Consider the following 15,411-nt stretch of genomic DNA (forward strand, 5'->3'; position numbering starts at 1 on the left):
CTACCGCTAGAATTGCTGCCCCTCCCAATCTTTCCCCCTTCGTTTCTTGTGTCAGTTGTGCGACTCTGGGTGCCTATCGCTGCTAAGAGCACACAATCCACCAGTACGATTTTGCTAGTAGCCCATTCTAGCATAGGCAGTCATCTACATCATCGGTTGCCATGCTAGAATTTCTTGTTCATTGGAGCCAAGATCTTCATCATCGTCTATCCATGACATGTGATTAGATGGTTGCCATGGAAGAATTTATCGATCATTGGAGCCAAGATCATAATAATTCAATGGGATGAGGGGGGAGGAGCGGTGGCACATACACCCAGCTTTGCTACTGGTAGCCCAGCCTAGCATAGGTGGTCATATACATCATCGTCTAGCCATGATGTGCAATTAGATGGTTGCCATGGGATAACAACAATAGTTCTCATTCTAAACTATTGTTATTACAACCTAATACACCGATTGAATGCTAATCTAAGCTTGTGAACTCGATGGTCCCCCATGCAAAGTCATTGTTATTACAGTCTAATTCCAGCTCAATGCTAATCTGAGCTTATGAATTAGATGGTCCCTCATGCACAATCATTGTTATTACATCTGATTCCAACTGAATGCTAATCTGAACCTATGAATTGATCAGTCTGTCATGCACGGTCATTGTCACTAAAACAAGCTTGGTGGTTGTTTGGGATTTATATTTTCCCTTGTTTGGGATTTATTGAAATAAGCGCGGTGGTTGTTTGGGATTTACTAAAGATTATATTTTGTGGGGGTTGGAGTTAATCGTAAGCCAACAAAAATGCATTTCGTTGCTAGTGCCTACCTCCTCTAGCCAGTGCCTACCTCCTGTAGCCTTAACTATCATACAACTAACCTGTCATATTCATCAATGTAATGTGTGGGGAATCTATCAGTACATGGGTCTTCAAAGATGGCAAAGATCTCACTAGATTACATCATTGAGCATGTCAAGACAGCTTGATTTGATAGATTAGAATATGTGAACAATTACATCTTGGATAGTATGAGAGCTAACTAGTTTAAAAACCCGACAGGTCTCGAGTGAAGGAACAACGGAGGAACAGAGATGGAAAGCCACAGAGGCAATGACATTTTTCTTGCCGCTTGTCTTGAGCTTGATGAAGCCATTTCACAAGGGGTCCCTAGACAACCCAAGATTGTCGTAGAGCTAAGATTGATCGCTTGGAGGAGGAACATGGAGTTCCCAAGAGTGTCATTCACAAGATGGTCATATTGCATGAGGAATTGTGGGAAGGCCTTCAATACTATAAGAACCCACAGTTTGCAAAGTATGTTGCTGAAGGCTCCCACTGTGCAAAGTGTCGAGCCTGCGTCCTAGAATCCTTGCATAAATATAAAGTCCTTCAAACATCTCAGACTTTATCTCTTTTAATCTTGGATATATATTACCCGAGACTTTTTTAGGGGCTGACCATCCCTCTAATACAATCGACTTTTCAATAGAACTTGAGTTAAGTAGTAAATTGTCTTCTTTGAAGAAAAAAAAGGTAAAATTTCTTTGTATTTATCCATACTTAGATACGATGGTGGTCACTTTTCAAAATGTAGAAGAGTAAAACTTGGTTGTATACTACCTGGGTATATAACTTTAGGGACTGACTATACATTTGGCTTTTCAATTTAACTTGAGTTTTAAAGCAATAATTTGCCATTTATACGTCCTTGGATACGATTGCTTCACTCAGCTAGACCTTATAATTTGAAAATGTTGCATTTAGTTGGATTCGAAGGTTCTATTTTCTTATGTGATTGCTTCTTTCATGACATGCGATTAAATGGTAATTCTAACCATGTGATGTGTTCCTACAGTCTATTTCAGCTTCATGCTAGTTCTCATTCTAAACTATTGTTATTAAAGATTGATAAACCAACTAAATGTTAATCTAAGCTTGTGAGCTAGATGCAAAGTCATTATTATTACAGTATGATTCCGGCTCAATGCTAATCTGAGCCTGTGAATTAGATGGTCCCTCATGCATAGTCATTGTTATTACAATCTAATTCCAACTAAATGCTAATCTGAACCTATGAATTAGATGGTCCCTCATGTGCAGTCATTGTCACTAAAACAAGCTCGGTGGTTGTTTGGGATTAGTATAATGTTTCGCATTTACATTTTCCCTTGTTTGGGATTTATTGATTGGGATTTGCTGAAACAAGCGCAGTGGTTGTTTGGGATTTACTAAAGGTTATATTTTGTGGGGGTTGCAGGTAATCCTAAACCAACAAAAATTCATTTTGTTGCTAGTGCCTACCTCCTCTGGCTAGTGCCTACCTCCTCTAGCCTTAACTGGTGTTTGAGCTGACCCAATCATGATTGCATGATGTTCCAACCATCGAGCTAGTTTAGGACAATCACATTAAGTCCAAGCTAGGCTGGCTCTAGTGTTTGAGCTGAACTACCCACACATTTGCATGATATTCCAACCACCAAGCTGGTTTAGAACAATCACATAACTGGCGTTTGAGTTCATCCAACCACAATTGCATGATGTTCCAACCATCGAGCTGGTTTAGGACAATCACATTAAGTCCAAGCTAGCCTGATTCCAGTGTTTGAACTGAACCAGCCACACGGTTGCATGATATTTCAAGCATAGGGCTGGTTTAGGACAATCACATAACTGGTATTTGAGCTGACCCAACCATGATTGCATGATGTTCCAACCGTTGAGCTGGTTTAGGACAATCACATTAAGTCTAAGCCAGCCTAGTTCTGGTGTTTGAGCTGAACCAGCCACACGGTTGCATGATATTCCAACCACTAGGCTAGTTTAGGACAATCACATTAAGTCCAAGGAAAAGGAAAGACAACCTAAGTGTAGAAGTCATTGCAATAGTGGTGACGTTTTGGCACAAAAATACAAGGCGTTGGTAGGGTTGTCACTCTATGAACTTTAGAGTGCAGGATAAAGCTTGTGAAGACTCAAGAATGGTATTTACTTGAATGGCCTAATGTTGCTTCCTTGAATGCTACCACCAATCATGACATCATAGCTCATTTTCTTCGCTCTGATGGCAATGATTGAATGTGTGCATCTGTAACAATTGCTTCCTACTGTTGCTCTGCAAGGAGTCGTCTGTCCCTTGTGCCCTGACCAACCTTTTCAGCTTTTCTATCTCACAGTCTTTTTTTGCTTCTCTTGTAAGTCATGGTGAGCTGCATGTTGCCATGGCGATGATCAATGAAATACGACAATGCCAAACCAAAACAGAAAGAAGCTATCTGGTGAGGCAAGCGAAGAATAGAAGACAACTTACCCGAAAGAAGACAATGGCAAACCAAAGTTTGCGCAAGGTCACATCAAGGTGCGTGTGGGTTGTAGGGCATTTGCAGGGCGGGGGCAAGTTGCAGGTACCTAATCTTCCAAGATTTGATGGGCGGGAGGTGTGAAAATTTGAAATTCGTGGGAGTAGTGAAATTTCAGCCGTCAATTTTCCCCCCTCTAGCGATACATGTCAGTAGAATTGGATATCCCAAACAAGTGCAATGTGGCCTAAAATGCTTGAAAACACAAATAGGCCAAAGGGCATGCTATCGGGTTTGGTGCTGTGTATTATTAAATGCAATGACCTTTGGCATGCTTATGAGCCATATAGAAAGCAAGTGCATCGAAAAAGAAACAATCCAAAATTATAAATAGTGTTGGATTTATCAAAATATCTTTTCACATGCACAAATTGCACTTTTCCAACTCCTTCCATTTTAGGGTGAATCTAGATACCAATACCAACAACTATCAATGTTTTAAGACCACCATGCACTAGTCCTAATAGTTTGGATTCCAAATTTTCAATCCATTTTGGTTTTCAACAAATTAAAAAAAAGTTATGGAGCGTGCCCTCAAATGGGTATGCATCACTTTAGCACAACATTGGAGGCCCATTAACCCATGCATAATGATCTCATTTAGGTGTGTCCTTGGGTTGAGGATAAGTTCATGTAGTTTACTTTAGAATAATTACTTGAATGCATGTATGTATAGAACAAAATTTTGAGGTTTTTGAATAAATTGCTATATCCTATAGTCTTCAGGATGCATGCTTCACATGCAACATAGCACTTGTAATTCTTTAATGGTCTTGTTCCAAATCCTTATTCCATAATTTTTTGCTCTCATGTTCAAGTTAGGAATTGTACTACAACTTGAAGACAAAGTTTGTCGAATTTCGTTGAGCAATGCATAAGTTATGGGTCATGCAAGATACCTATATACAGAAAAGTCCCTAACCTCACCAAAAATGGCTACACCCAAGCAAACAATGACCCCCTTGGAAACAATAGGACAAAAGAGCCAAGGAAGCCTACATAGAAGCCCTCAAGAGACAATTCCAAATCCTTAAGGGTTTGAGTTTGAAACAAATGCCATGCTTACTCGCATGGGGGAGCTCCTTCGGTCTCGTAGATATGAGCTAAGGGATGCTGTAATCAAAGGTAAGCAAAAGCCACGGTGGGCAGACCCAAAGGATTGGAAGAAACCGAAGAGGTTTTACAAGGAGAATCCAAATGCATTTAAGCCTCAACGAAGGGTAGCGAGCATACACCTAGAGACCGCCATAGGTCCTTCGCACCTCGGGAGCGGTGGTAGACTTGGCCAATGAGGCATGGGTGGTAAGTATATATTTATCTTCTACTGAATTTCTAATATGTTCAATCGTTCAAATGTCTTGTCATTCATATCTAACTAATTGAATTTGGATCCACAGGAATTTGTGATTAGAAGGGCTCTAGACAATGAGGAGTATAAAAGGGCCTTTAGGATTGGAACCAAGGCGTGGTTTAAGGAGAAGGAGAGAGAAGCAGTCCACATCGATTCGGAAAGGGTGGCAGTGCATCATGTAAGTATACCCTATTCCTCTTCGTTATCGTTTGACTATCACCATTGCTTTACAATCAACGCTCTTAGTTTTTCTAGCTTGTTTCATTCTTAGGGAGGCACGTTCAACCCATCCGGATGGAGAGATGGGTTCTGAGGAAAAAGCGGCTAGGTACATTGTAGAATGCGAGGGATCGGTCACACGTAGAGAGACCAAGGGCAAGGAGGGTGATGAGGAGGCTACACACAGACTAGAGATCGAGGGCGAGGAGAGCGAGGAGGATGAGGAGGAGCAATAGTAGGATAGGACAATATTTAGTGGTTCAATATTTCGGCACCTGCCATTTTGTAGTAGATTGCGTGCCTCGGCGGATTTGTCATTTTGGAGTTTGGCACTTTTGTCATTTTGTAGCGCATTAGTGTATTACTTTGGTAGATTTGCCATTTTGTAGCATATTGGCATTACTTTGTAGACTTTCATTGCAAAATTTTAATGTACACCTCCGCATTTGTAACATTTAATCATGATTTTAATGGGGAGAAATTTTATGTGGGGCAGGATGGGACTGAAACAAGCCCCATCCTGCCCCACATAAATTTTTTTAAACTTCTGTAAAAACATCAGTATATACCGATGCCCATACTGACACTGTCAGGCATATTTTACCGATGGTGACACCGATGCCGACACTGATGCTTTCTTTGCGACATCCACACCGACAGACTTTTCTTCGTATTTAGCATTGATATCGGTGTAAGAAAGAGGCCCATGTCTTGTATCGAACCAGCCCTAATAGGGTTGCCAGATATTGATGTTTGGTTATGCTCACCCTTCAAGACCCAATGCCTCAGTGCCTGTCACTAGTGCATGCACATTGCTTGGGTTTCTCTTGCACTCTAGGTGATGCTTGGCAAGTATTACTACTTGGTGCTAGTATCAGAGTACGTTAGGAACTAACAAGAGGAAAGGTCCAATGAAACCATATGAAGATGGGTGGAGAAGAAACCGGGGAAATGAACAACCAATATGTAAATAGCCATTTTTACTCCTCAAAATGATAGAGGTAGTACAAACAAACTAGGGCTGCCCACGCCTCGGCTCGAGGCAGAGAACTCATTGTAGTAGCAGGATGACTTGCCACTCACATAGACAATAGAGCAGATTGACATCCCTACTCCATTACAATGATTCACTTTACACTTTAGAGGCCCCCTTCTACCAAGTGGTTCTACTAATCACTGTCCTATTTTGTATGTAGGGACCTCTCTCAATTGAACTCCTATTAGACCTATGAGGATGCAACGAATGCTGAGAGGGTGATTGAGAGACACAAGTTTTGGTGGGTGCTGAACACCCTAATCTTCTATTTCATCTATATATATATATGTGTGTTTGAGTATTGTACATAACCGGGGTTAAGGTACAGTGGCCTTTAACCCCCACAACCTCCCACTTAAAGGACAATGTGCCTTTAAGGGAGAACAACCAATGAGCATACTATCCAATGCCCATCAATACATGATAATACTCAAACTGCTGACTAGGTAGACTCTTTGTTAGCATATCTGCAGGGTTATCATCTATATGAACCTTGACAAGCTCTATGCACTTGTCCTCAAGTACCCTCCAAGTACCTCCTTGATAAAATGGTACCTGACCTCAATATGTTTGGTCTTTGCATGAAAGATTGGATTTCGTGCTAGCTGAATAATAGCACTCATGGAGTCACTATGCAATGTCAGTACACCTGTATGAATCCCCAAATCTCTCACTAGCTGATCAAGCCATATAGCCTCCTTACAACCCTCTGTGGCTGCAACATACTCGGCCTCTGTGGTAGACAAAGCAATGCACTTCTGTACACGAGACATCCATGACATTGCACCACCTGCAAAGGTGAACACATAACCAGAAGTGGATCTCCTACTATCCACATGCCCTGCATAGTCTGAATCTGTGTACCCAAATACACGCATGTCTCCTCTGCCAAAGCAAATACACACCTCCTTGGTACCCTTCATGTACCTCATGATGCATTAACTGCCTCCCAATGTCTCTTTCTTGGATTATCCTATATCAGCTAACAACTCCCACTGCAAATGCAATGTCCGGTCTAGTAGCTATCATAGCATACATAAGACTCCCAACTGCTCATGCATATGGAACCTTGGCCATCATAACCCTCTCCTCATCTGATTTGGGACTATCTGGGTGACTCAGTTTCACATATGGAGGCAATAGAGTACCTATTGCCTTCCTTCCCTCCATATTGAAACACTGCAACACTTTTGTAATATACTCCTTCTGTGAAAGCCAAAGGAGTTTCCTACTCCGGTCACGCATGATGCGCATACCAAGAATATGACCTGTAGGTCCCAATCTTTCATGTCAAAGGCCTCATGCAACTTGGCCTTCAATGCATCAAGCTCATAAGTGTTCTTGCTAGCCAATAACATATCATCCACATAAAGTACTAGGAGTATCAGGCTATTATCCTAAGCCCTTTTAGTGTAGAGGCAGTGATCAATCTCACTTCTTCTGAAACCCTGGGACCGAATGAAAGCATCAAACTTGTGATACCATTCTCTAGGTGCTTGCTTAAGGCCATAGAGACTCTTTTTCATCTTGCAAACCAAATTCTCTTTGCCCTTTTCTTCAAATCCTTCCGGCTATATCATGTAAATTTCCTCATGCAAATCCCCATGCAAGAAAGCTGTCTTGACATCCATCTACATAAGATCCATATCCTCTATTGCCACAAGTCCAAGTATACATCTAAGTGTGGTAATATTCACAACCGGAGATAATATCTCATCAAAGTCCACACCCTTCTCTTGCTTGAACCCTTTAGCAACCAAACGGGCCTTGTACTTAGGCACATCATCACCTGTGACCTTCATCTTGTAGACCCATTTACATGGCAATGCTTTCTTTCCATGTGGCAAAAGAAACCAAGTCCCAAGTCTTATTCTTTATGAGTGAACTCATCTCTGATTGCATATAGTATACTCCCACTTGCGTTGATCCTTGCGCATCATAGCCTCTCTATAGCAAGAAGGCTCCTTGCAATCAGTAAGCATCACATAGCCTACCCCTGGAACAAATCTCTCAGGCGGTCTATACACTTTAGATGTTCTTCTCAAGGGCATTTCCGCTTGTTGTCCCACCTACATATCAGCCACATTTGGCTCATCATTGCCACTAATAGATGATCCATCATCTGCTCTTGATTGTGTACCTGTGGGAGTACCTGTTGGCACCATTTTCTGCACATTCGGTGCATGGACAGCTTGCTGTCTATCAACATATGCAAGTGGATTCACATCCTAGAAAGTGATTCTTCTCATTTCCACATCCCTCATGGGTGTCTTATGCATCTTCTTCTCATTGAAGACCACTTCATGGCCTCGTATGATTTTCTTTGCTTCTAGATCTCAGAGACGGTAGCCCATCTCTCCACTTTCACCATAACCTAGAAAGATGCATTTCCTAGACTTAGGATCTAGCTTCTTCTGAAGTGCTTTTGGCACATGTGCATATGCCTCACACCCAAATATATGCAAATGAGAGTAAGAGGGCTTCTTGCTACTCCATGCCTCTTCAAGAATAGCACCATCCAAACTCTTGCTAGGTGATCTATCGATCACATGCACTGCAGTCTTCATTGCCTCAGCCCAAAAACCACCAGAAAGACTTGCATTGGAAAGCATACATTGCAATCTTTCTTGAAATGCAGTTCATCTGTTCTACAACTGGATTCTACTTTGGAGTACGAGGGGACGTGAGCTCCCTCTTAATCCCATGTGTATCACAGAAATCCTGAAAGTCATGAGAGATACACTCTCCACCATTATTAGTCCGTAGGCATTTAAGCATTCTATCTGATTGATTTTCATCCAAATCCAACAATTTTTGAAATACCTGGAACACATCGCTCTTTTGAGCTATAGCATAAGCCTAGACTTTCCTAGTTGCATCATCAATGAATGTCACATAGTATTCAGCCCCACCTAATGACCATGTAGGCATGGGACCACATAAGTCTGAATGCACCAAATCAAGCCTTTCAAGCTCTTTCTTTCCCCTTCTTTTAAGGGTTGATTTAGTCTACTTCCCATAGAGACAGTGCTCACAAAATTCAAAATCAGAAAAACTCAAATGCGGTACATAACCCAAACGGCATAAGAGTTTCATTTCATTCTGGCTCATGTGCCCCAACCTGCAATTCCACAAAGAAGTACTTGGCTGCTCAGTTATTGCAACAACATGATCAGACACCCCTGATACATGTAAGGGATACAAAGTCCCACACTTGGCACCCCTGGCCAAAACCATAGAGCCCTTTTGAATTTTCCAACTCTTAAAGCCAAAAGTGGTCTGGAAACCAGCATCATCTAGCTGACCCGTTGAAATAAGACTCTTGGTCAACTTAGGCACATGTCTCACATTTTTCAAAACAAATGCAGACCCATTTGCAAAAGAAAACTTTATGTCACCTGCTCCCACTATGTCACATGCATAGTTATTTCCAAGATGCACACAACCTGTGTTTCCATTGTCATAAGTGGAGAACCATTCCCTATGGGGAGTAACATGGAATGAAGCACCAAAATCCAAAATCCAATCCTGGGAATATGCATCATCTGAAGTCGTGAGCAAGTCCGCAGGTAGATTAGACATGAAGAGAATGTCATTGTCACTATCATCAGTGGCTGCATTAATCTCCACGATCTTCATTTTCCTTTGTCCTCCCTTGGACTCTCTTCCTTCTTATTTGCACCCCAATTTGCATTCTTTTTCTTATCCTTTTGCTCTCTTTTCAGCTTGTAGCAATCCTTTTTCATATGGCCCTTCTTGCCACAGTGGTAACACTCAATGTTCTGTGCCTTGGATTTGCTACAAAACTTCGCTCTTTCTTGGGACTTCCCCCTGAACTGTGATCTACCCCTTTGCACATTTAAGGCTGCATCCTGCTTGTTGCCATCCATAGACTTCCATCTAATCTCCTCAACCAACAAGCTACCCACAACATCATCAAACTTCAATACTCCACTAGGTGCAGAGTTACTGGACAGCTGTATAGAAGGTATCCCATGAGCATGGCAATGAACATAAGAGAAATATTGCCTTAGTCTCTGCATCAAAATTCATCTTCGGAGCTTGAAGCTCGATGAAAATAATATTGAATTCATTCAAGTGAGAAGCAATGGAGACCCCTTCCTTCATCTGCAGCTCAAACAACCTCTTCATGAGGTAAACTTTATTAAAGGAAATTTCCTTCTCATAAGTGTCACACAATTTCTTCCACAAATCTTCCGTAGTGTTCTCATGTACTACTATGAAATAAACTGACTCTGCAAGATGAAGTCTAATGGTAGACTTTGCTAATGCATCCAACTCATTCCAATCATCCTCAGACATATCTACTACAGGCTTAGCTTCAATCCCTGCCAAGGGTTTAATCTGCTTCTTTGAATCAGCACATCCCTTATCTATTCTGTTCACAAAGAAAAGTTTGTCCCATCAAACTTTTTAATGCTGAAAAACTCCTTTTGCATCTTTATATCAGGTGCGGAATGAGGCGAGGGTTGCCTATCTCTACAAGCAATTGAAAGATATAAAGCTTGATGAGGGTGGTAACATGAATGCCTATCTCACTAATGTGAAGGATTTGAAAGAGCAGTTGGCCAACATTGATGAGATTATGCCTGATTCTTAGCTGGTTTCTAATACCCTTGATGGGTTACTTGATTCATATCAAGGCTTTGCTACTACATTAAGGTTGGTTGCAGAAGGTGTTGTGAACATGGAAGAGGATGCCATGATGCAAATGAAACTAAATCCCAAATGCTAGTACCTACAAAAGAGAAATCATACAAAATACCAGGTGCACCCAATATGTCTTCTTTAATGAAGGATAGTGTCACCAAAACTCAAGGCTCAAAGCATCAAAATGCATCTGACTCATATGCATATACTATGCATCCATATGAGCAAATCTGGCCCAAAAGAAAATGTCAACCCACAATGATAAAACAATAGCAAATATAATACCAATAAGAACCAAATGCCTCAAGCATAAACATCATCCATGGGCATAAGCATCACTAATGTCTCATCCAAAAGATCATAGCACAACCTGTGCATCCACTGCAATACGTCAAAGTTGTCCCTCAGCATAAAATAGGATCTGTATGCTAAACGTCCATCAATAAAGCATCCCACAAGGCAATCTCAGCCTATCAGCACATCCAACAAGGATTGCAATGCATCCAAATGGCTTGTAAGGCATCCACTACAACCCAATGCAAACCACAAATGAGCTCACATGGCTCAAACTGCAACTAGAGTGATCTGCATAAGGTATATCCAAGAAATCATGGCCTTACGGCAATGACCGCTAGTGAAAGTAGAACCTGGGATGTCTCAAAACATGGGCGTCACTGAATAATCGAACTCAGCAAGACAATCTGCAAATATCTCTCTTCTGCCACAACTCCAAAATCTCATCCAAGGAGTAAGAGCTAGTCATCCCTTGCATTTACTTGCGAAAATGAACCTTAGGAAACTTAACCTTAGCCAAAATGCCACATGGCAACAATCAATGAGAAGGTCTTGGAAACTTTGAGAAATTTCCTTCAAAGAGACGAGAGGAAAAACAAAAAACAACTCCCTCGATTTTTCACGGAATGGGGAATGGCAAGCAGCCTTGTAGAGATATGTTTCACGCAGTCGTGGATCCAACAGGACAGACAGCTCTACAAATGGAGGCCCGGATGTTGAGATCCCACTCACACAAGAAATGGTAAAATGAAGACGTCGGAGTAGACAGAGATTCACCACAGCTTCAAAAGTTCACGGAATCGGAAGCACCTTCTCAAGTAGAAGTTTTGGACCACTCTGGATTCACTGGAAGTGTCAGAATTGCAAATGGTGGCCTGGATATGGAGATCCAACACACGAAATCCTCGCAAGAAATGAATTTCGTCACTTTTTATAGGAGCTGTAACTTTTCACTGAAAACTTGGATGACAGAGATGTCAAAAGTAAAAATATAGCTCTCAATCTAATCTACAACTTCCTTGGAGACTTCAAGTCGAAATTATGTCTCAAACTCTGGATATTTGCGCTACTACATATGTGTGTCTGAGAAGATTTGCTTATATCCTGCGCCTTCAACTTTGCAACCCAGCAAAACAAATGCCCAAGAGAATTTTGCCCCTTTCTCTCCAACTGCTATAGCAGCTCCAAAATCTGCAAGTCCTCCTATTGAACAAGGATCTTTAGGATGCACCACTCTCTCTTCGGGCTAGAGGGGGCTAGAGGCTGCAACGGGCTACTCACGCTACCGCCAGGCTTTACTGCTAAGCGCTAATACCAATTGTGAGGACACAACGGAAGCTAAGAGGGTGAGAGGGAGCTTGAGAGACACAAGTTTTGGTGGGTGCAGAACACCCTAATCTTCTATTTCATCCATATATATATGTGTTTGAGTATTGTACATAACTAGGGTTAAGGTACAGTGGCCTTTAACCCCCACAAGACCATCTACCTGGCGACTTGATGCTCGCCCTTTCCATCTAGAGTCTCATCACTTGGATGATTTCGCCATTTGGCCTCTTCTTAGGGTAACTAGGGTGTCTGGTTGCCTACCATCTAGGTGGAGTACGAAGTTAACTAAGAGTCAACACTTTCAGTCATTCTCTCCTCTCACTATACTTTGCGTGCTCCCGCACCGTCCATCTCTCTCTTTCTCTCTCTCTCTCTCTCTGAACATTAATGGGCAAATGCAGCCATCAGAACTATGTGGAATAAAGTATTCATTTAAGTGTTGACATTACATATTCATCCACAAAAGTGAAGTGAATTTTAACATTTATTTTGTCATCAATTGTAAAAGTTCTATATTAACTCTTTTTCAATACTTCGAGTGGTTCTAGAGAGAGAGACCGCATAATACACTCTTTTTGGTAGTGTGTTCACTCTACTCATCTTCTCACTCTTACCTTAATACTATTTTCAATCTTTCAGCTCATGCTCTCATTCGCTCCCACCCCAACAATATCTCACTTTCTACCCCTCTTCCACTTACTCAAGTCCTAAGGTCTACTAGCATGAAAATAGCCTAATCAATATCAATATGGTCTCCTGCTCAACTTTTATTCTTATTAACGATACTAATCCATTGACCATAGTGAGTATATGGGCTTGGCGACACGTCTGCTTGCATTAGCAGTATAGTTGAATTGTATTTACTTCCCTTTTTCCATTTAATTTTTTTCAAATTGTTCTTTGTGGGGAAAAAAAGAAAAGAAAGATCCTAATCCATTGACCATGGAAATTTTGTCAACGTTGATTTGGAGCTATTTTAATCAACGGTTGAGATGCAAACACATAGCACACACTTCATGTCGAGGCTTTATCTGCAAAAGGTAAAACGAAGCTGATGAAGGGGATGACGAAACTATTCATCTCTTGCCGGCCGAACTTACGACGAAGGTTGCCGTCCGCGTTCCTCCATTTTTTTAATTCATTTTCTGCACGCAGAACATCAACCTCCTCTGCTATATTAGCATGCTTCTTGTTTGACTCCACAAGTTCGGTCACACCGTTTGGTGTTCACGCTGAGCAGCGTCATATCCATTTTCCAGTTGCATCCTTAATCCCGTTACGCGACGTCTTCTTCACGCCCAACCGCTTTCTCTTCTACAAATTTTCTCCCTTTCTGTGGTATAGCACACTCTCTCGCACTTCTACGAAGTTTTCAGCCGTTTTGCTGACCTCCATCTTAGCATCTTGGCAGGAGGTCGCGGTGGAATTCGTGTTCACGAGCACTCCAAAATGCAAGCCAGAGTGCTGCTTGTCTGCTTTCGCACAATTTATCTCTCTTGCTCGTGATACTACTCAGCGTCCAGACAGGTGCCTTACTACATCCACCAGAATCATTCTGCTCCAGAGCAGTGGACACCAAATCTTGTCCAGCTCCTACAACGGTGGATAGTATCGATATCCAGTCTTATCTTGGTACTTGGTATGAGATTGGCAGTACGGCGAGCTTCAAGCTCGTGACGGAATCTGGATTAGTCTGTGTAAACGCACAGTATAGTGAAACTTCTGGCAATTTCTCTTTGATAAACAATGGCCTCACGGTAGTGACCTCCTCAGCAGGAGCACAGGTAGCTGCTCTTTCTTTAGCAGCAACGAACTTTTGCTCCAATGCTAAAACTGTTTGCACATATGTGTCCCCCACGAGTACAATCAGTCACGCTCTTCAACAAATTTCCCAAAGTGTAAGCGCTTTGAGGGGCAGTCGACCAGAGATCGCAGCGGACCTAGCCTACACATATGAGAGGGTGTCGAATTCAGTCACAGTTTCACAAATGATGCTCGAAGTTGTGGCAATGGATGTAAGCCACATCCAATATTACGACGGCCAGCTAAGTCAGGCAAACGGTAGCTTTGAAGGAAGCGTGCGCGCTCTCAAGCACTACGCCAAAAAACTACGAAAGGAACAGGCGTCCATCATCGCTTTAGCGGAGCATCTCTCCGAGGCGCATGCTAGCCTGAAAAAGATCAGTTCCGAAGCAGGCATGAAAGCTTCCATCGTCCATCAGTTAAATCAAGCTTCTGCTTCTCTCGGTGAAGCGGCGAAGCAAATCTCAGCACGAAACTCAGCGATGAGAAAGAGCATCTCTGATATCGAAAAGAGCGCCAAATCTCTGCTATCGGACGGCAAGCCCATAGAAGGTGGAGGATCGTTCGGTTTGAGAGGGCGGATTTTGCAGAACTCAACCTCCCACGGGAAGTTGGAGGTGATGATCGAAGGGACGAGTGGACCGTACTGGATTGTAGCGCTGGAAGGAGAGCGAAGCGCGGGCTACGATGCAGCGCTGATCTATTCGTGCACTGATGTGCAATACAACGAAGGGATTTTCTTTCTATCGAGGAAGAGGGAGCTATCGCTAGAGGTGGTAATGCGATTTCTGTCTCTTGCGGAATCTTATGGGATTTACTCGGACTGCGACAACACTTTCTTGTTCACTGTTCAACGTGGTGGAGATTGCGGAAAGCCCAACTAACGCCTGATGACTTTTGTGTTGCAAGAAACGCCACGTCTCCAGGTCAAAAAATAACTGATTTTTTCGAGAATACAATTTGAGCATATTATCCATTCTTATCTACGTGGCCTAAGAAAATTTTCATGACGGACTTAGGGTATTAACGTTTGTACTCTTAAATATGATGATTGCTTCATTAAAAGACTTTTCGTATATTTTGTTAGCACTGCCCCAAAAAGCGGCAGGCTATATAGCATCGTTTCAATTTCCCTTTGAAATCCGGATATGTGACAGTTGTTACCATGTACGAGTCTCAAGTTTTGAAGTTGTGGCATGCAACCTTCCTCACACACCTTCCTCCACTTTATCTCGTCCTCATAGCCCCCCCCTATTAGATCATATATAATTTCCAAGCTTCCACCATTCATCATAGGTCATAAATAATTTTCAAGCTTCGACGATTCATTAGAGATCATAGAAAATGGGACAGTGCTCT

At 42.1% G+C, this 15,411-nt stretch overlaps 1 protein-coding gene across 1 annotated transcript; it reads left to right on the plus strand.

The window, feature by feature from the left end:
* The first annotated feature begins 4,419 nt into the window (after positions 1-4,419).
* Positions 4,420-14,972, plus strand: LOC147885148 (uncharacterized). Its single transcript, XM_087397278.1, has 3 exons — positions 4,420-4,569; positions 4,747-4,878; positions 13,650-14,972. Exons 1-3 carry the CDS (start codon positions 4,420-4,422, stop codon positions 14,934-14,936), a joined length of 1,569 nt encoding a protein of 522 aa, XP_087253404.1. The 3' UTR covers positions 14,937-14,972.
* Positions 14,973-15,411: the final 439 nt, after the last annotated feature.

This window comes from Dipteris shenzhenensis, chromosome 26 (assembly GCF_047967505.1).
Source record: "Dipteris shenzhenensis isolate YYH24624 ecotype China chromosome 26, Dip_SZ_1.0, whole genome shotgun sequence".
In the NCBI taxonomy this organism is placed as follows: Eukaryota; Viridiplantae; Streptophyta; class Polypodiopsida; order Gleicheniales; family Dipteridaceae; genus Dipteris; species Dipteris shenzhenensis.

Excerpts from the sequence above, each read along its gene's own strand:
- LOC147885148 (XM_087397278.1), top strand. The coding sequence starts at position 4,420 with ATGGGGGAGCTCCTTCGGTCTCGTAGATATGAGCTAAGGGATGCTGTA. Across the intron at positions 4,570-4,746 it reads CATTTAAGCCTCAACGAAGG|GAATTTGTGATTAGAAGGGC; the intron begins GTAGCGAGCATA and ends TTGGATCCACAG. Across the intron at positions 4,879-13,649 it reads AAAGGGTGGCAGTGCATCAT|CATCTTGGCAGGAGGTCGCG; the intron begins GTAAGTATACCC and ends CCTCCATCTTAG.